This window comes from Crocuta crocuta, unplaced genomic scaffold (assembly GCF_008692635.1).
Source record: "Crocuta crocuta isolate KB4526 unplaced genomic scaffold, BGI_CrCroc_1.0 scaffold160, whole genome shotgun sequence".
Taxonomy (NCBI): Eukaryota; Metazoa; Chordata; class Mammalia; order Carnivora; family Hyaenidae; genus Crocuta; species Crocuta crocuta.
The window spans coordinates 1,523,756-1,540,780 of NW_027527591.1; the positions used below are offsets into that span (position 1 = coordinate 1,523,756).

General features: G+C 33.6%; 1 protein-coding gene across 1 annotated transcript in view; it reads left to right on the top strand.

The window, feature by feature from the left end:
* Window positions 1–17,025, top strand: part of ERBB4 (erb-b2 receptor tyrosine kinase 4) — an 830,995-nt gene that overhangs the window by 315,477 nt on the left and 498,493 nt on the right. Inside the window, exon 3 of the mRNA XM_077770965.1 lies at window positions 8,189–8,375. Coding sequence (XP_077627091.1) covers window positions 8,189–8,375 — 187 coding nt within the window. The remainder of the gene's footprint in view (window positions 1–8,188; window positions 8,376–17,025) is intronic.

Sequence of the window (17,025 nt, forward strand, 5' to 3'; positions counted from 1 at the left end):
AATTTTTGAAAGATATATCTCAAAATGACTGAGATTTTGAACTCTGGAATAAGATAGTATTATTTTTCCTTAAAAAAGATAGTTCTTCCTTTGCTAGTGTATGTGATTTTAGGCAAGTTATGTAAATTATGTTCTTTATCTATATGATAGTACTTACCTCTAAGAGTTGGTGTTACCAGAAAATAATATAAGAGACAAGTGCCCCACATACAGAAAACACTGTAAATAAATCAATGTAACTATTACAAATAGTAAATAACCATTTAGAAAGTTGTGGCTTGAAGAAGGATACTTAAATGTGAAATCATCTTAATTTCTAGTCCCCAAATCCCTGATCACAGTTTATGTTATTTTCTGTAGTCCTGATTATGCTCACCGATGTCCCTAGAATACCTGCCGTTATTTGTTTGAATTGAATATTAAAAACACATATGTAACATAAGATATTATCGTCACTGGGTGAAATGACTCAAGCAAGTATTTATTCTTTATAAATTAATTAATCTTTTTGCTTTCTGTTTTTACTGCCAAATATTTAGACAGATTTTAAAATGTGTCTTGGCAGTCTTGTCAAATCCAAGCTTGATACTTTGGCTTTCCTATTTCTGAAATTGCTCACCCTTTTCATTTAAAAATAACAACAGACTAGTCACAAAAGCAGTCACCTCTAACTTCTGAATCATCAAAGGCCATTTCCCATATGCTTTTCAAGAGAGGCAGCTGTTGTTATACATCATTTCATGAAAGCCCATTTTCCTCCTTTAAATTTTGAGAGGGGAAAAATCTTGTAAAAAATCTCAGACATAAAACTGTCACTCTCAATTGTAGACTCAAATGGTATCAAGCAGTTTTCTCATCCAAACGTTGGTGATGCATTCCTTTGGACATAGAGAAACACATTTGCTGTATGCCATGCAGAAGAGAGTGCATTTGCTGTATGCCATGCGAAGGAGAGTAAAGATTCTGGATTCAGAAAAACAATGATAACTGATACGGAGAGCCTGTTGTCGGCCAGACCTTTGCTTAAGTAATTTACGGGGATTTACTTCTCAGAATGCTTCTAGGAATTTGAGATCTTAATATCCCCATTTCACAGATGAAAAAAACTGAGGCATGAAAGAATAAATAATTTACCCAATAGAACATTGCTAAATGCTAGATTATGAACCTAGGTAGTTTATTAGTTTCCTAGGGTTGCCATAAAAAAGTACCACAGATTGGGTTGTTTACACAGAAATTTATTTTTTTATAATACTGGAGTCTTTAAATCTGAGATCAAGATAAGCAGGGTTGTTTTGTTCTGAGGCCTTTCTCATTGACTTATATCTCACTGATCTTATGTCTCTTCATACTGTCTTCTCTCTATGTATGTCTGCCTAATTTCCTCTTCTTTTAAGGACACCAGTCATGTGGATTAAGGTCATCCCAATGACTTCCTTTTAATTTAATTAACTTTCTAAAGACTGTACTCCAAATATAGGCCTATTCTAAGATACTGGGAGGTGGGATTTGAACATATGGATTTTGAGGGATCATAATTCAGCCCAGATAGGCAATCTGACTTAGATCCATACTTGTATGCACTATATAGCACCAGTGGTTTAATTAATAGATTTTAATATCAAGTGTATATATTTTTGCATATTATTTTCCCTTTGTAAACTATAAAACATATTTGCAAATATTTGCATAATTACATTAACAATAATATGATGAATTTGATTATTCTTTGAAGATCTTCAACTTTTAAGCCCTTAAGAGGAATTTGTCCCATTTTTCAGAAGATAAATTAAAGTTAAATAACTTGTTAAAGGTATGTAAGTAATGGAGACAAAAGTCAAATTAATACCTGTCAGAGGGCAGCACACAAATTTAATCAACGGACTGCATTGCCATAAGTGCTTTGATTTTCTGAGGAGGAGAATACTCACCACATGTACAACATATATATAAAAGTTAAAATGCTTTAGTTCATGTGTAGCCTCAGTTGTATGAAAATGCTGACAATTAATACTTTCCTTTTGATTTAAGTTGTATCTATAATTAATCAAAGTTTAATTTAAAGGTCTCCAGATATTCTTACTATTTTACATTTATGCCGTGTATCTAATTTCAGTTAAAATTCAATTCCCTAAATCACTGAAGCTTAATGTGTATTATCTGATGGGAGAAAAAAATGAATTCAATACTATATTTTAAATAGTTACAAAAGAGTGTTAAAATGGCAATTTGGAATTAAGGCTTAAAAATGTAAGCCTATCTGTATAAACACATGGAAAAGAAAAAGGTTTTATTTATTTATTTTGAGAGAGAGAGGAAGCTTGAGCAGGGGAGGGGTAGAGGAAGAGTGAGAGAGAGAATCTCAAGCAGGCTCCACACTGTCAGTGAGGGGCTCAAACCCAAGCACCATGAGATCATGACCTGAGCCAAAGTCAGACGCTTAACTGACTGAGTCACCCTGGTGCCTCTGCATATATATATTTTTTAATTAGAAATAAGGAAATTTTAATAGGACAGATTTTTTATATAGACGCTTAAAATTGATTATATATGATTATGTAAATGAATATATAAAAGCTCCCTATTTAATTTGTGGAAACCAATTCTAATGTAACAAATGTATGATACAGGAATATAGCTGAGCTAAGGTCAGGAGATAAAGGACCTTTTGGGAAACAGGCCTATTATAAACTCTCTGGTCAGCTAAAACAAATGTAAAGGACAAAGACAAACATAACTTTGGGAGAGGTGAGTTAACTTGTCCTCTTTTCAGTAGGATTAAGGTGCTCACTGCAAGGGTTTAGAGTTGCTTAAGTGGCCAGTGTTGATGAATGAATGGCCTGTAGAGTCTTAGAAAGTTAAGGGTTGTAATAGCACTAGGACCCAAAAGACTGGCTAGAAGCAGCTAGGATTAGTGATTTTGCTGGGAAGAATTGGATCAGATTCTGCGTCCCTTGAGTATTATTCTTGAGCATTATTTCATGCTGTGTAAAATGAGTATGGATTCAACTCTACCACAGTCATGTACATGACATTTCACATTACTCTATCTTCCTAAATCTCATTAGATCAGGCTTTGAGTCCCTGCTTGCCAGAGTAGTATAACCATTATAGTTTTAAGGCAATGGGAAAACTGAAAACAAGACTCCAAAGCCAAATATACCACTGCATTTGGAGATTTCACTTGTGAATGAAGAATAGGGTCAGTCAATCTCTATCTCTACAGGTAGCAGGAATATGTAATGTTTGCTATATGCTTGTTAATTATTTTTCAGTAACTTTTTTAAAAAAATATTGTGTCATAATTAAGAATGTCCCCTACTTTAGAAATTCGCATTGTTGCTGTAAGGGGCAGAGACAAGTTATTAATTGCCTGGGGAACGTTAATGGAAAGCCTTAGTGATAGAGAGGTTACAATGTGCTACTACATTTGTCACTGTCAGAGAACACATAAATTCTACAGTCATTACCAGCAGAGGAGGCATTCCTCCTCGTCTTCCCATAGTTCTCTGTTCCCCACTCTTCTCTGTGGTATTATAGATTTAATTCAAGTCCACTGATCATAAGTAATCACTATTTTATTTGTGGATGTCTTGACTGATGGAATTTGTTAGTATTATTTGAGTATTATATCTAATTGGGTGTGAGTACATAAGACTCTGGAGAAAATAAGAATTCAGAATAGTTTTGACTTATTACAGAAGGTCTTAACAAAAATAAATGGGTTTATTTTCAAAGGGATGTTCATATTAAAGAAAAATAACTAATAAACATGAATTTGATGCACAATTTGAGGAGGGAAAAAAATCTAGAAAATACAATTTTACACACACCGCCAAGATTATATAACTGCTTTTAATATGCATAGAACTGTTCTTAAACACTGACTAAATATTCGGAAATCATGGGGAACCTGGGTGGCTCTGTCTTTCTTGATTTCATTTCAGGTCATGATTTGGTGGTTCGTGGGTTCAAGCTCCATGCATGTCTGGCTTTGCATTGACAATGCAGAGCCTGATTGGGATTCTTTGTCTCTCTCTATCTCTCTCTCTGCCTCTTTGCTTGCATATTCTCTATTTCTCTCAAAATACATTAGTAAACTTTAAAAAAAATATTCAGGAATCATGAGGAATCATTCAGAAATTCTTCACTCACTTAAATTTTAAGGTAGATGAAGGAACATTTAAGAAGCTATTCACTGTTATCTCCAAGGATCAAATTAGAACCAACTAAAATAAAAGAACAAGGAAACTGTGTCAAATAAAAATATAACAGTTATAGGAATCAAGAAATGAAATAGAGATTGAAAAATAATAGAGTGATGTTTCTTGAATGGTCTGGAGATAAATGGAAAGTACAGTGAAGCAGTCCAATCTCTTCTAATCTTTCATTGAATGACACATATTGAAAATCCTGGGAACTTTATATTTCAGATTTCACTTGTTTTCTTAAAATATTTCATGGGAGAAACAGTAATAAATTTCTGCTCTTTAGAACAAGCCATGCATTTTTTCTTGGTTTATTGCTAATATGGTATAGGAAGTTGGTCAAATTTATTTTCCTTTTCTTCTTCATTCTTTTGGTTTCCATCATCAAATGCCCTAAGCAGAACAAATTGTCCCTTGGGTTAGAAGAGTTTTGAAGCATTTAAGGCTTTAATGATTTTCAATTATATTCACTTCTTGAATAAAACAGCTGTAGAAACATACACTGACAATGGAAATCAATCAGTTTTAGACAGCAGAAACTTATACCGCAAGGAGAGAGATATGTCTTTAGGTGGGTATTCACTCTTCAGTTGACAAAATAGGCAGTTTCCTGGAACTGAATGTACTGAGCCAGAACCAGAGTCAAGATTTTCTTTTTGCTGGGACATTCTGATGATTTCTACTTACCACTGTGGTCCTTGGGCAAAAGTCATGATTATATTGTTCAAACATTGTTTTTTATTAGCAGAAAGTTTGTAATATCACTTTCAATAGAAAACAATATATAAAAAGACCTTAAGCATTATTTTCTACTTTTCAATTCCATTTCATTCAACAGCCATTATTAAATGTCTGTTCAGTGCCAGGGTCTGTGTTAAAGGTTATAATGTAACACACACAGAAACAACTTAAGGAACCAGTTCTGTAATTTAGATTTGGATTCCTTACCCTTTCATCTCTATCTTTGCTCCATTATGAGTTTACTTTTCTAGGTAGTTGGTGGTAGCAGATTTATTCTAAGGTGAGAGTATAAATGAAGTTCTACACATTTTATGTCATTATTATTTATCATAAATCAAATAATAATTATTAAAATATGACCTATCCTCCCACTTTGACAAAAACACCTTTATAATAACTTGGATGTACAGGTGAAATGTTAGAATTTTTGGACTCTTCAGGAGTATGATGGCATGGGGAGGGATAGACTCCATCCTTCAGCCCCTCCTCCTTTAACCAGTTCTATCCAGTATCATAGGAGACTTTGAACACAGTGAACCGACACTTAGCTTGTACAGCCAACATCCGTATACTCTTCCTTCAAACATCTACACGTGTCCCACCCATCCTTACTAGGCATATACACATTGGTATCCCAGTCTGCTGACTAGGGGACAGAACTGAGAAGATGATATCACAGGCTTAGGGCAGTTTGGGAATGAAGTTCTGGGATCACAGGAATCTGGAACATGTCTTCTCTAGAAGAGAGGAACACAGGCCCAGATCGGTACTTCTCTGTAGACTTTGCCTATTGGTGGGGGTATAACCAAAGAAGAGCCAGAGTCCTCAGCAAATATTTATTGGTTCCTCACTATGTGTCCATACTGTGGTCACATGAGACATGAGTGGACAAATCATAGTGCTTACTCTGGCAGAGCTTAAATTCTGAGAAAGGGAGAGATAGACTATAAATACTAAATGTAATAAATGTATACACTATATGGTTCATTATAACATGAGAAGTACTGTAGAGACAATAAAAATTAGAGTAGGAAAAGGTCGGAGGGTTGTCATGTTAAGTAGGACAGTCAGCATTGGTTTCAATTGAGAAGGTGAAATTTGGGGTGGGGCGGGGAAACCTTGAAGGCAGTGAGGAAATTAACCAAGCAGATAACAAGAGGGAGAGAAACTCAGGCCTTTAAGATTATGGTGGGCACCTTGACGTAGGACCACACTTGGCATGTTATAAGAACATGGAGACCAGAAAAACTGGAACAGTGTGAGCAAGGTAGAGAGTTAAAAAAAAAAAAAAAAAAAAAGTTACAAAAAGAACTGATGAACAGATTGTATAGTACTGCACTTTGCATCAGGAATATAATGATAGCCATAAAGGTATAATTTTAAATTTTTGTGTAGCCATAATAAAAGCATTAAAAGGAAGGTTAAAATGAACTTTAATAATGCATTTTATGTAACTGAATTTATCTAAAATGTTATCATTGCAACATGTAATCTTTGAAATCAAGGGTATATTTTATACTTGCCACACTTCTCAATTCATACCAGCTACAATGCAATTGTTTGATAACCAGATATGTCCAGCTGTTGCTACACTGGGCAGAAAAGATAGATTTTGACTCATCATTGAAAAAATTTTGTCAGTTACTTTGAGTAACTTGGGAGATGATTCAGGTTTTTAAGAATTGAATTGTCATGATTTGATTTATGTTTAGAAATGATCAGGTCCAGCCTTAATTGAGAATGCATGGTAAAGGATAAAAAATAGAAACAGGGAGACCTATTGCAGTAATCTTGATAAGAATGATAATGGCTCAGATGATAGTGGCTGACATAAGAAGTGGTTGAACTCCTGATCATTTTAAAGGTACAACAAATAGGGCAGATTTCATTTGGTGTGTGAGAAGGGACTCAAGAATGACCTCAAGACTTTGGCCTAAGTAGTAGGAAGGATGGATTGATCTCAACTGAGATGAGAAAGACTGCTGGAGGATTGGGGCAAGGATGGCATGTGTTCAGATTTGGATAGGTGTAACTGAGGAATCTATTAAGCATTCAGGTGAAGACGTAGAGTATGCAGTTAGAATTGAATCTGATGTTTAGCATATAGGTTAGAGGTAAAACTTTGGATATCATCAATCTTGAAACTAGATAAGGTCACTAAGGGAATGAGAGAGGGTAGATAAGAGAGTACCAAGGACTGAACACTGGGACATCTGAAATTAAGAGGTCTAAACTGACATTAAATTGATACTAAAATAACATCAAACAGGGGCACCTGAGTGGCTCATTTGGTTAAACGTCCAGTTCTTGGTTTCAGCTCAGGTCACGATCTCATGGTTCATGAGTTTGAACCCCACATCGGTCTATGTCATGACAGCTCAGAGCCTGCTTGGGACTGGCTCTCTCTCCCTCTATCACTGCCCCTCCCTTGATTGCTCTCTCTCCCTCTCTCTCTCAAAATAAATAAATAAACTTAATTTTAATAACATCAAACATTTTACCACTTTTGTATTATATTTAATTTTTTTTAAATCTTATTGGCTATGTTCATAGCCAAATATGAACTTGTTTATTTTACTGAAGAACAGTAACTTTAGATGAAGACTGAGAGCTGTTTTTGTGACTTTTTTTTTTACTTTAAAATGTGTTGCAATCCTTCCAGTAATTAGCTTATATTAAACAATTGACATAAAAAATTGTGATTGTAATTAAATTAGAGATCATTATCAGTCTTTAATATATATTTTTCTTGTATGGGTTTCTCAGAGATGTATAAGTTAACTTTGATAACTATAGCATTAAGCACCAATATAACAGTTAAAATCTGTCCCATAGTCTACAAACTAATGTGGCTTTGTTTTATTTGTGATAAGCTCACTAATTTGCTTCTTTTTCTAAAAAATTTGGTTGATGGCCAGGTATTCTTACCTCATTTTAGTCTTTCAAAGAATGAGATATTTATTCTTTTAGTTATATTCATATCTCAGCTATGAATAATATTTCATTAAAAAAATCCATGATTTTACTATAAGCACATTTAGGACTTTTCTAATACTCTGTGATCTGTGATTTTATGTTATCCAGGTAATTATTTACAATATAATGTGGACATTAGTTTATTAAATTAAAAGCTAAAAAGTAGAATTGAATAATTCATTTTAATCTAGATGACAGCATGAACATACTGACAAATAATCTCTAATTTTTTTTAACAAAAGAAATTATTTGTGTCTTTTCAGTCTATTCGAGAAGTTACAGGCTACGTGTTAGTGGCTCTTAATCAGTTTCGCTACCTGCCTCTGGAGAATTTACGCATTATTCGTGGAACAAAACTTTATGAGGATCGATATGCCTTGGCAGTATTTTTAAACTACAGAAAAGATGGGAACTTTGGACTGCAAGAACTTGGACTAAAGAACTTGACAGGTAAGGAAAAGATACAAAATTGAAAATATGCTCTCATTATCAATATAATGCAATAGGCCTACACATATGTGTGTATGGTTACTGTGCAATGTGTTATATTGAGGAACACTATAAAGGACTTAAATATATACTACTTATTCATTTTATGGGAAATAATACCTTGTGATGCCCGTGCTTTTATTTACAGATATTGTAAGTGCAGTCTGAAGGATACCATAATACTGTATCTAAGCTGAACAGAAGTACACTCTAAGGAAATGCTCAGTGACTGAAAACTGAGATAGGAAGCAGGTTTAAGAATGCTATGTTTGGTGGTCTCAGGTGAACAGTGGACCGTATCATCAAATCTCTATAATAAATAACACCACAACCCTCACTCTCGTTAGAGCTCAGTAAATACACAGCCTTTATATCTACCTCTACTCATCTAGTTTTTTTTTTTTTTGCACAATCCCTTATTTTTGGAAAACATACCTAATTTATTAATTTAATTTTGATTTATCTTATTCAGTAAGATAATTCCATCAGAAATTCTTTCTTAGAATGCTTCAATATCATCAGTGATTTACCCATTGCCCAAGACTGGAAAAAGGTAATTGTTAACAACCTAAAATTATCATCTTGCTCCAAAAACAAACAAACAAAACAAAACAGAAAAAAAAAAAAAAAAAAAAAACACTTTTAAGGAAGGAATTTTTTTTNTAAGGAAGGAATTTGTTTTGTAAGCTGGTCCTTAGAATCCAGCTATCTTTTCAGTCCATAAGTTCATAGCTCACAAAGGCTATAGTAGGAAGTTTGGTACAAGATTTCTAATCATAAACTTTGCTATGTGTGCCTATAAACAAGCAGTGCTAATTAGTAACTAATTATCATCTCACAGTGGGATAAAGGCGGTTAAGCTGTAAATTTAAATCATAAATTAATATCATATATATTTTTCATCAGAATATATAATGATTTTATGTGTGTGAGTCTGCTCAGTGGTAATGTTTCTTGATATTAAAATATTAAAATTAAAATTGCCTTTAAATACTAAGTAAAAATAAGATTGACAATTTTATTGACTGCATTAAACAATATAAAAGAAATAAGAACTATCTAAACTAGTTAATAAACATCTTACATTAAAACATTTTCAGGTTACTAAAATTATTTCTTTCGTTCATTGGCAGTGGATATAAAATATATAATTTTAAGTTAGAAATAGCTTCATAGTTAGCCAGACATATGATCTAAAATTGGATATTTTGGATGAAGAAAGGAAGACTGATTATGTAATTTATTTTGGTCATGATTGCTATAGAATTGATGACATAATGGTAAATGCAAGTTAGTCAGAATTTATAGATTCCTTCATTAACATTTTACTTTTTTGTTCTTTCCTTTCAAATATAGTTTTTTTAGTGAAGAGCAGAGTATTTGACTAAATTGCTACTTGCATGGAAATAATGATAGGAAGAAGAATTTTAGAAATGTAAATCTTTTCATACAGAAAATTTGTCTTTAAAGAGCTGTCTTCTTGGGACTCATGGGGGCTCAGTTGGTTAAGTGCCCGACTTTTGGTTTCAGCTCAAATCATGATCTCACAGTTTCTGAGTTCAAGCCCAGCCAGCTTGTGCAGAGCCAGCTTGGGATTTTCTCTCTCCCTCTCTCTCTGCTTCTCCCCTGTTCATGCTCTCTCAAAATAAATAAACATAAAAAGAAATAAGGAGCTCTCCTACTTATTATTAATTTAACATTAGTACTACTAATATATTTTAAGTTATTTTATCAAAATTATGCCACATTTAAACCTACCTTATTTATTGAGTAAGCTTACACCATGATTACTTACGATTATGACCGCTTATGTCATACCAAAATACTAGTTTTTCAGGAACATCATTTCCTATTCTGCCCGAAAGTCTTATAATACTTTTTGGTAGGTACATTAGTAGAAATGAGTAAATAATAAGTGGCTAAGCGAATGAGTTGATTGTTTAGAAAAAAAATAATGTGTTTAAGAGTTCATTTTTTTTTAAATATGAATAAAGGTGCAGTAAAATAAATGGTAGAAAATTTAGGCAATTTGGAAATTTTCCAGATATATATGTAATAGGTGGCTGAGAATTACATTTGAACATCAGTCTAGAATCACTGATCTTACTCTAGGATTGGGTCAATAGTGTAACTCCAGTTTTGATAATCAGAAGTCACTCAGTAAGCATGATTCTGTTTGTGTAAGAATATGTGAGGAAGGATTGAGGAATTGGAATATAAAGAGGAATTGGAGAAGAAATTCGTTCTTTAGCAGTATCTTAAAGAGCTAAGTGTTCTAGGTGACAAGCAAACATTGCAATTGACTTCAGATAAGATTGTTTTGTGTTTTGGAAAGGTATTTGTTTCATCTGTTTGTTTATATGCTATACAAGGCAAGCTGATAAATATTTAAAACAATTTTAGTGTTATATTAAGTGTAGGACTAGAGGGCTGCCCTAATTTTAGGCTTCTCTTATGTAATATGAAGGTGAATAGAAAACATGCTGAATAGTCAAATATCTCACTATTTAATTTTCCTAATGAATTTAAATTTTAACTTGGTCTTTTTTGTTGTTTAAAACATTTATTTATTTTTAGAAAAAGACACAGGGTGAGGGGGCAGAGAGAGATGGAGACACAGAATCCGAAGTAGACTCCAAGCTCTGAGCTGCCAGCACAGAGCCCTATGTGGGGTTCAAACTAATGAATCTTGAGATCATGACTTGAGCCAAAGTCGGACGCTTAACCCAGGCATCTTTAAATTTTTAACTCAGTTCCTAAATCACCAACTGCATCAGCATCACCTGGATACATTTACAAGTGTAAATTCTTGGGCCTTATCTGAGACTTAATACATCAGAAAGTCTTGTGGTAGGGCCCATCAATATGTGTTTTAAGGATGCCTCCAATGGTTCTAATGACCACAAAAGTTTGAGAAGCACTGTTCTAATTAAACATATGTTACCAAGAGATGGTAGCATAATGTCTAATTAACCTCTTTACACTTACTTTCTAAATAATTTTCATTCACTTATCCCCTAGAGAATGGGATAGAGAATAGGTAAGTTTATGCTTGAATGATAAAAAAAAAATATTCCTTTGGTTGAGGTGAGAATGGAAGGAACACACTAGGAGCCTGGATGGAAACATGGATATGATAGAGCTTTTGAGAGAGGAAGATGCTGTGAATAAATTTTCTTCTGTATTGCCATTTTGCAACTTTGTGTAATAGTTAACCATTACATGGACAATAATAATCGTGGTGATTTTTTTTAAGCAAAATTTTATTTTGAAGCACTTTCATAAAGATAAATAACAAATGCTATTGTGGGAGTAGGAAGTATGCAATGTTGTGGCAAAGAATTTTGAGATTAAGATTTCCAGGCTTTTATATATATATAAATTTTTTATTTCTCCTGAAACTTTTTTTCAGTGTTGATCTTGGAATAATACACCCTTATGATTGATTACAGTTGTCACCTTCAAACTATCTTTGTGTAAAAGGGATATTTGGTTAACAGGAGGACTGTCATATATAAGGGTTAATGGTAGGATGCTACTTAACACATATATAAATTAACTTTAACCTTACACATTCTTATTAATTAGCTTGATACTCACCAAAAGCTATTCTTTGGACTATAAACTTAACTATAGCTCTTACTTAGATACTTCCATTTTAGTTGTGCCTGAAGACAAGAAACACACTTAAACATATTTTCTGGATAAAGAATAAAATTTGTTTTTATTGCTACTGCTCACATTTCCCTGGCCCATTATTAGTTAGGTGTAGCAGAGTGGAGAAAGTTAGATTCTCTAAGCTAGGGATATGCCACACAATCTAAAAGGGAGCGACAGACTTGTCTTGGCAATCTCTAGGTGCTCTATTATGCTGGGTCATCATTTCTGATCAGGAGCGAGACCATATTTCCATCAATGTGTCCTTCAGGCATGTAATCATCTTGAGGCCATTGGGAATGACAGTACTGAATCAAAGGAGCACAAAGCTGGAGAGATTTCATTATTCCCTTTGTTGAGATCACTTGAATGTGACTGTGTGGCTTTTATTAATCATTCCCACAATAATGTTCTGCTGATTTTTTAATCACATCCTTCTTAACCAAATATTCTTATTCTGAATTCAAACCATCTAATATATTCAAACATCTAATATATTTATGACTTTAAGTCTGCGAGCTTCTACTTATTTAGTTACCTGCCTGGCCAGAATCTAAAGATTATTATATGGTTAACTGTGTTCTGTATCATCTTGATTAGATCAGATTGTTATTTGGTATGTGGACAAACATTTTAAACAAAAAATAAAATGCTGAAGGGTTTTTTTTTGTTTTGTTTTGTTTTGTTTTTTTTAGGGAGCCCTCAATAATAATGGAAGGACATATTAAATTTACTGAATTCTGGTAGAGTGAAAATAAAATGAAATGCTTAGTCCAGGAGATATATCTGATATAACAACATTTACATTTCTTAAACCCTCTAAGCATTATTCAGTGACTGTCAAATAAATAACCTAACTTTGAAATGTGTAGGCCATCTGCAATTGACTCAATGTATCTCAACTGGGTGTGGAATAAAAAAAAAAATCTGTTCAAATGTCAGGTCAGCACTTACAGACTGAGTGTCTCTCTGAGACCTAGATTTTTCATCTTTAAAATTGAGAAGGAAATTCTATCTCATAACGTTGTTATAGACATTAAAGTATTAAAGCGGAGAGCTTGTCAACCACAGTCCCTTTCACGTAGAGGAGGCTTAGGAAACCTTCATTTTCTTTCTCAGTATTGTTTTGTTTTGAGCTTTCCTTTGTGTTAACACACTGACAAAACAATTGTACCAGTTTCTGCATATTCAGATAGGTTCCTCTTGCTTCACTGGGGCTTTGAAAAGGGAATTGTTTAGACAAAAAGATGCTCCAAATTTCAGTGTCTCTTCAGATACCACTTTGAAGCTACTTTATGTATAAGATCTATTTTTCTGGCAAGGGAGAAGCCTGAGGCTCTTTATCTACTCTCAGTATGATCCCTGTCTTCGGTACTTCATAGCACTTCTCTCCTGTCTTTCAGTGCTCACTCCAAGCACCTGATACCCCAGCTCTTCATTTCAAATCTCCATCATCATGTTTCATCCTTCATTGGCCCTGACATTTGTGTTAACCTAGACAAGAGACATATTCATTCTGAGTTCGTTTTCTGACACCAGAGTTGCTAAGCATTCTTCATCGGTTCTGTGGAAAGGTCTTAGTAATGTTTGAATGAGTTCAATAAACCTAGTTCAGGGGTTGTTGTTAAATACAGTGTTTGACAAAGGTACTGCTAATATTTGCATAAGAAGAACTACTCAGCATATCGTGAATATCTGAAAACAAAAATGATTCCAAGAGTACCACTGACCTAATGATAAATTACTTGGAAAATAATTTAATCAAAACTAACCTATAGTGGAAATCCTGAGAAATAGACAGAATTGTGAGGAGTGGCACATTCTTTTGAAGGCATCAATTTTTAGATCAGGTCTGCAATTTCTAAAAATGATACTCTCATCTTTTATACTTTTAAAGAAGACTGTTTGTCATGTCAGAAGATGTGCATTAACTAGAAGAAAGGAAACCTTATGATATGTTTCAATGTATAGGTAAAACAGAAACATTTCAAAGTAAATGTTTTAAATATGAGATCAGTTAGAGGGGCCATTCCAGCAAATTTCTAGAACATCTTATTAGCTTTAGAGAATAGATGAATGGATTTATGGAACTGAATAAAAGTAAAATTGGAATTCTTTCTCCTGTAGTACCACTCTTCAGAAAGAATACTCTTACAGGAGAAATAAGGCATGGGATGGTGGCATTTCCAGGGAATGGAGCCATTCCTTCTTCTCTAACTTGCATGTTTTCATACATGAGTATTAAGATAATCTGCTCAGGTCATAAAAAGCAACCCCATTGATTTATGTCCTGTTCAGGGATCCTGAAGAGGCCCCATTCTCTGAGCTGCATTCTTTTTAATCCCTATAGCATCTGTAGGAAAAATATTGGGGAAACCTAACATTACGGGAAGCCTTTCAGAAAAATTCTCTACTTGAGACTTCAAACCTCTGTCATCATTCTTTGTTGTCCATAAAATACATCACAAACTGCACATTTCCTTTCCTAAGCAAGCATACGTATTCTAAGGAAAAAAGAAAAAAAAACATATCGGGTCAAAAAATTCCTTTACTAAAATTCATTTGTTGAGAAAATGTGCTTGTTTGCTTATAACATTTAGAAAATGGAGGAGAATCTTTGCTCCTCAGGGTCCCAAATGCAGTAAGGGAAATTGATTGGTGAACTCTGCATGTCCATGACTTCACTCCAAGGAAAGCAGTAAAGGCATCAGAACATCTGACTCCTCAACATCATCCCAGGACATTATCTTTGTTGGTGCTGCAGACACTCATCTGTAAAGACTTGGTGAATTATTATCTATCATCTATCTATCTATCTATCTATCTATCTCTAGGGATAGATAGATATATATGGGTATATAAAATATAATATAGAGAATTGATTCATATAGCCTCTTCATGCCTACCTGGGAAGTATCTTCATTATAATTTTACATCTAAAAAACTAGACCTAAAGTCTTGCGGCTAATAAAGCCACCTTGTTCTAGACTTTAGATCTATTTTCTATCTCTTAATATTGTGTCATTCCTAAGAAATATTAAGGATAGTTTCTTCAGATGAGATTATACTCCATGAAATATTAAATTGGCTGTAAGCATATGTAATTCAAACTTTAAACAGAAGGACTTAAGGTTGTATTTGTGAAAAAAGGTGGTAAGTTGACAATAAAACAAACACACAAAATGATAATATTATATATACTGGATTTGATTTAAAAGTATAATATCTATTAACTAATTTTATAGCCACTACCATTTAACTATGAATTTTTATTTTTTTAAGGTTTATTATTTTTGAGAGACAGAGAGAGTCAGAACATGAGTGGGAGGGGGTAGAGAGAGAGGGAAACACAGAATCTGAAGCAGGCTCCAGGCTCTGAGCTGTCAGCACAGAGCCCAATGTGGGGCTTGAACCTATGAACTGTGAGATCAGGACATGAGCCCAATTCAGACGTTTAACTGACTGACCCACCCTAGTGCCTTGATTTTTATTATTTTTATTTTTTTTTTTTTTGGTTAAAATGTTTTTTTTGCTTACTTATTTTGAGAGGGAGAGAGAGAATCCCAATCAGGATCTGCACTGATGTGTGGAACACTATTCAGGGCTCAAACTCACGAACCATGAGATCATGACCTGAGCTGAAACCAAGAGTTGGGCAGTCAACTGACTGAGTTAACCAGGCACACTTCAACTATGGCTTTTTAAAAAATCAAGGTTATTAAACTCTTAGTCATAATTCACATTTATTAAAGGACTCAGTTTTACTGGTAAAAACTTCTGGATTCTTTTTTAAAATGATGTCAATTCAAATATTTGTTAGCTTTGTTTTCCTCCACTTGAAACTCAAGACATTGTGCTGAGATATGAGTTATTCTAAATTATCTCTACATACCTGTCTTCTCTCAGTAAATATTATGTGTCTGACAAATATTTACCTACCAACTGCAATGTGAAAGTATTGGGAAAGCATTTTCCCCAATTCTTATATTATTTATAGGCAAGCATTTCCATGGGGTCAAGAGCCTCTATTTTAATCTGTTTTACCTTGAAAAGCATCATTTGTCCAATAGAAATTCTGTGATGATAGAAACATTCCATCTGTGCTGCACAGTTGAGTATCCAGTAGCCAAATATATATAGCTACTAACAACTTGAATGTGGCTAGTGCAGTGGAAGAAATGAATTTCTACTTTTACTTATTTTTAATTCATTTTTAATTTAAATCACCAGAGCCACATGTGGCAGTGGTGATTATATTAGACAGTGTAGCACTAAAGGGACAGTGTCTTTTACTGAACCCAGTGCAGTAGTCAAGGATCTTTACAAGCAGAATGTCATGGAGAATCAGAGCATAGGCTCTGAATTGAGATGCCTTCTTGTCAAATCCTCTTTTTCAGCTTTCTAAACCTCAGTTTCCTCATCTCTAAATATGTATAATGGGAGCCCTCTGTTTGTAAGAGGATTGTGAAAGTTAAATTATAAATTATAAAATTTATAATTTTTTTTATATAATTTATAAAATTATAAATTATAAAAATGCCATTAAGTACAGTTCCTGCAATAAGTGGTATTTATTATTATTAGATGTCAGAGGCTGGCTCCGGCAGGTCCAGGGGTCCCTGAAGGNTGAAAGTATGTTAGGCCTATATAATCAAATTGTGAGATACAAAATGTGTCACTTATGATTTGGGACCTGACCAGATTTTATATTTGATATTTGAGTCAGCTAGGTTCTGGATGTATGCATTACTTCTTAATGTACTTTAAGCTCTAGTTATAACAGATTTTCTGTTTGTCAGAAATGTGATTTTCAAAAAATGAGATTTTTACTCTCATTTTCAGTTCCTACAATGTAAGAATCTAGTTATAAATAGGTCCTAGTGTCTATTTCTTAAATGAATTTATTGAAAACAATAAGGAATAAGAGATTATAATGATTTTTTTTTTTTTTTTT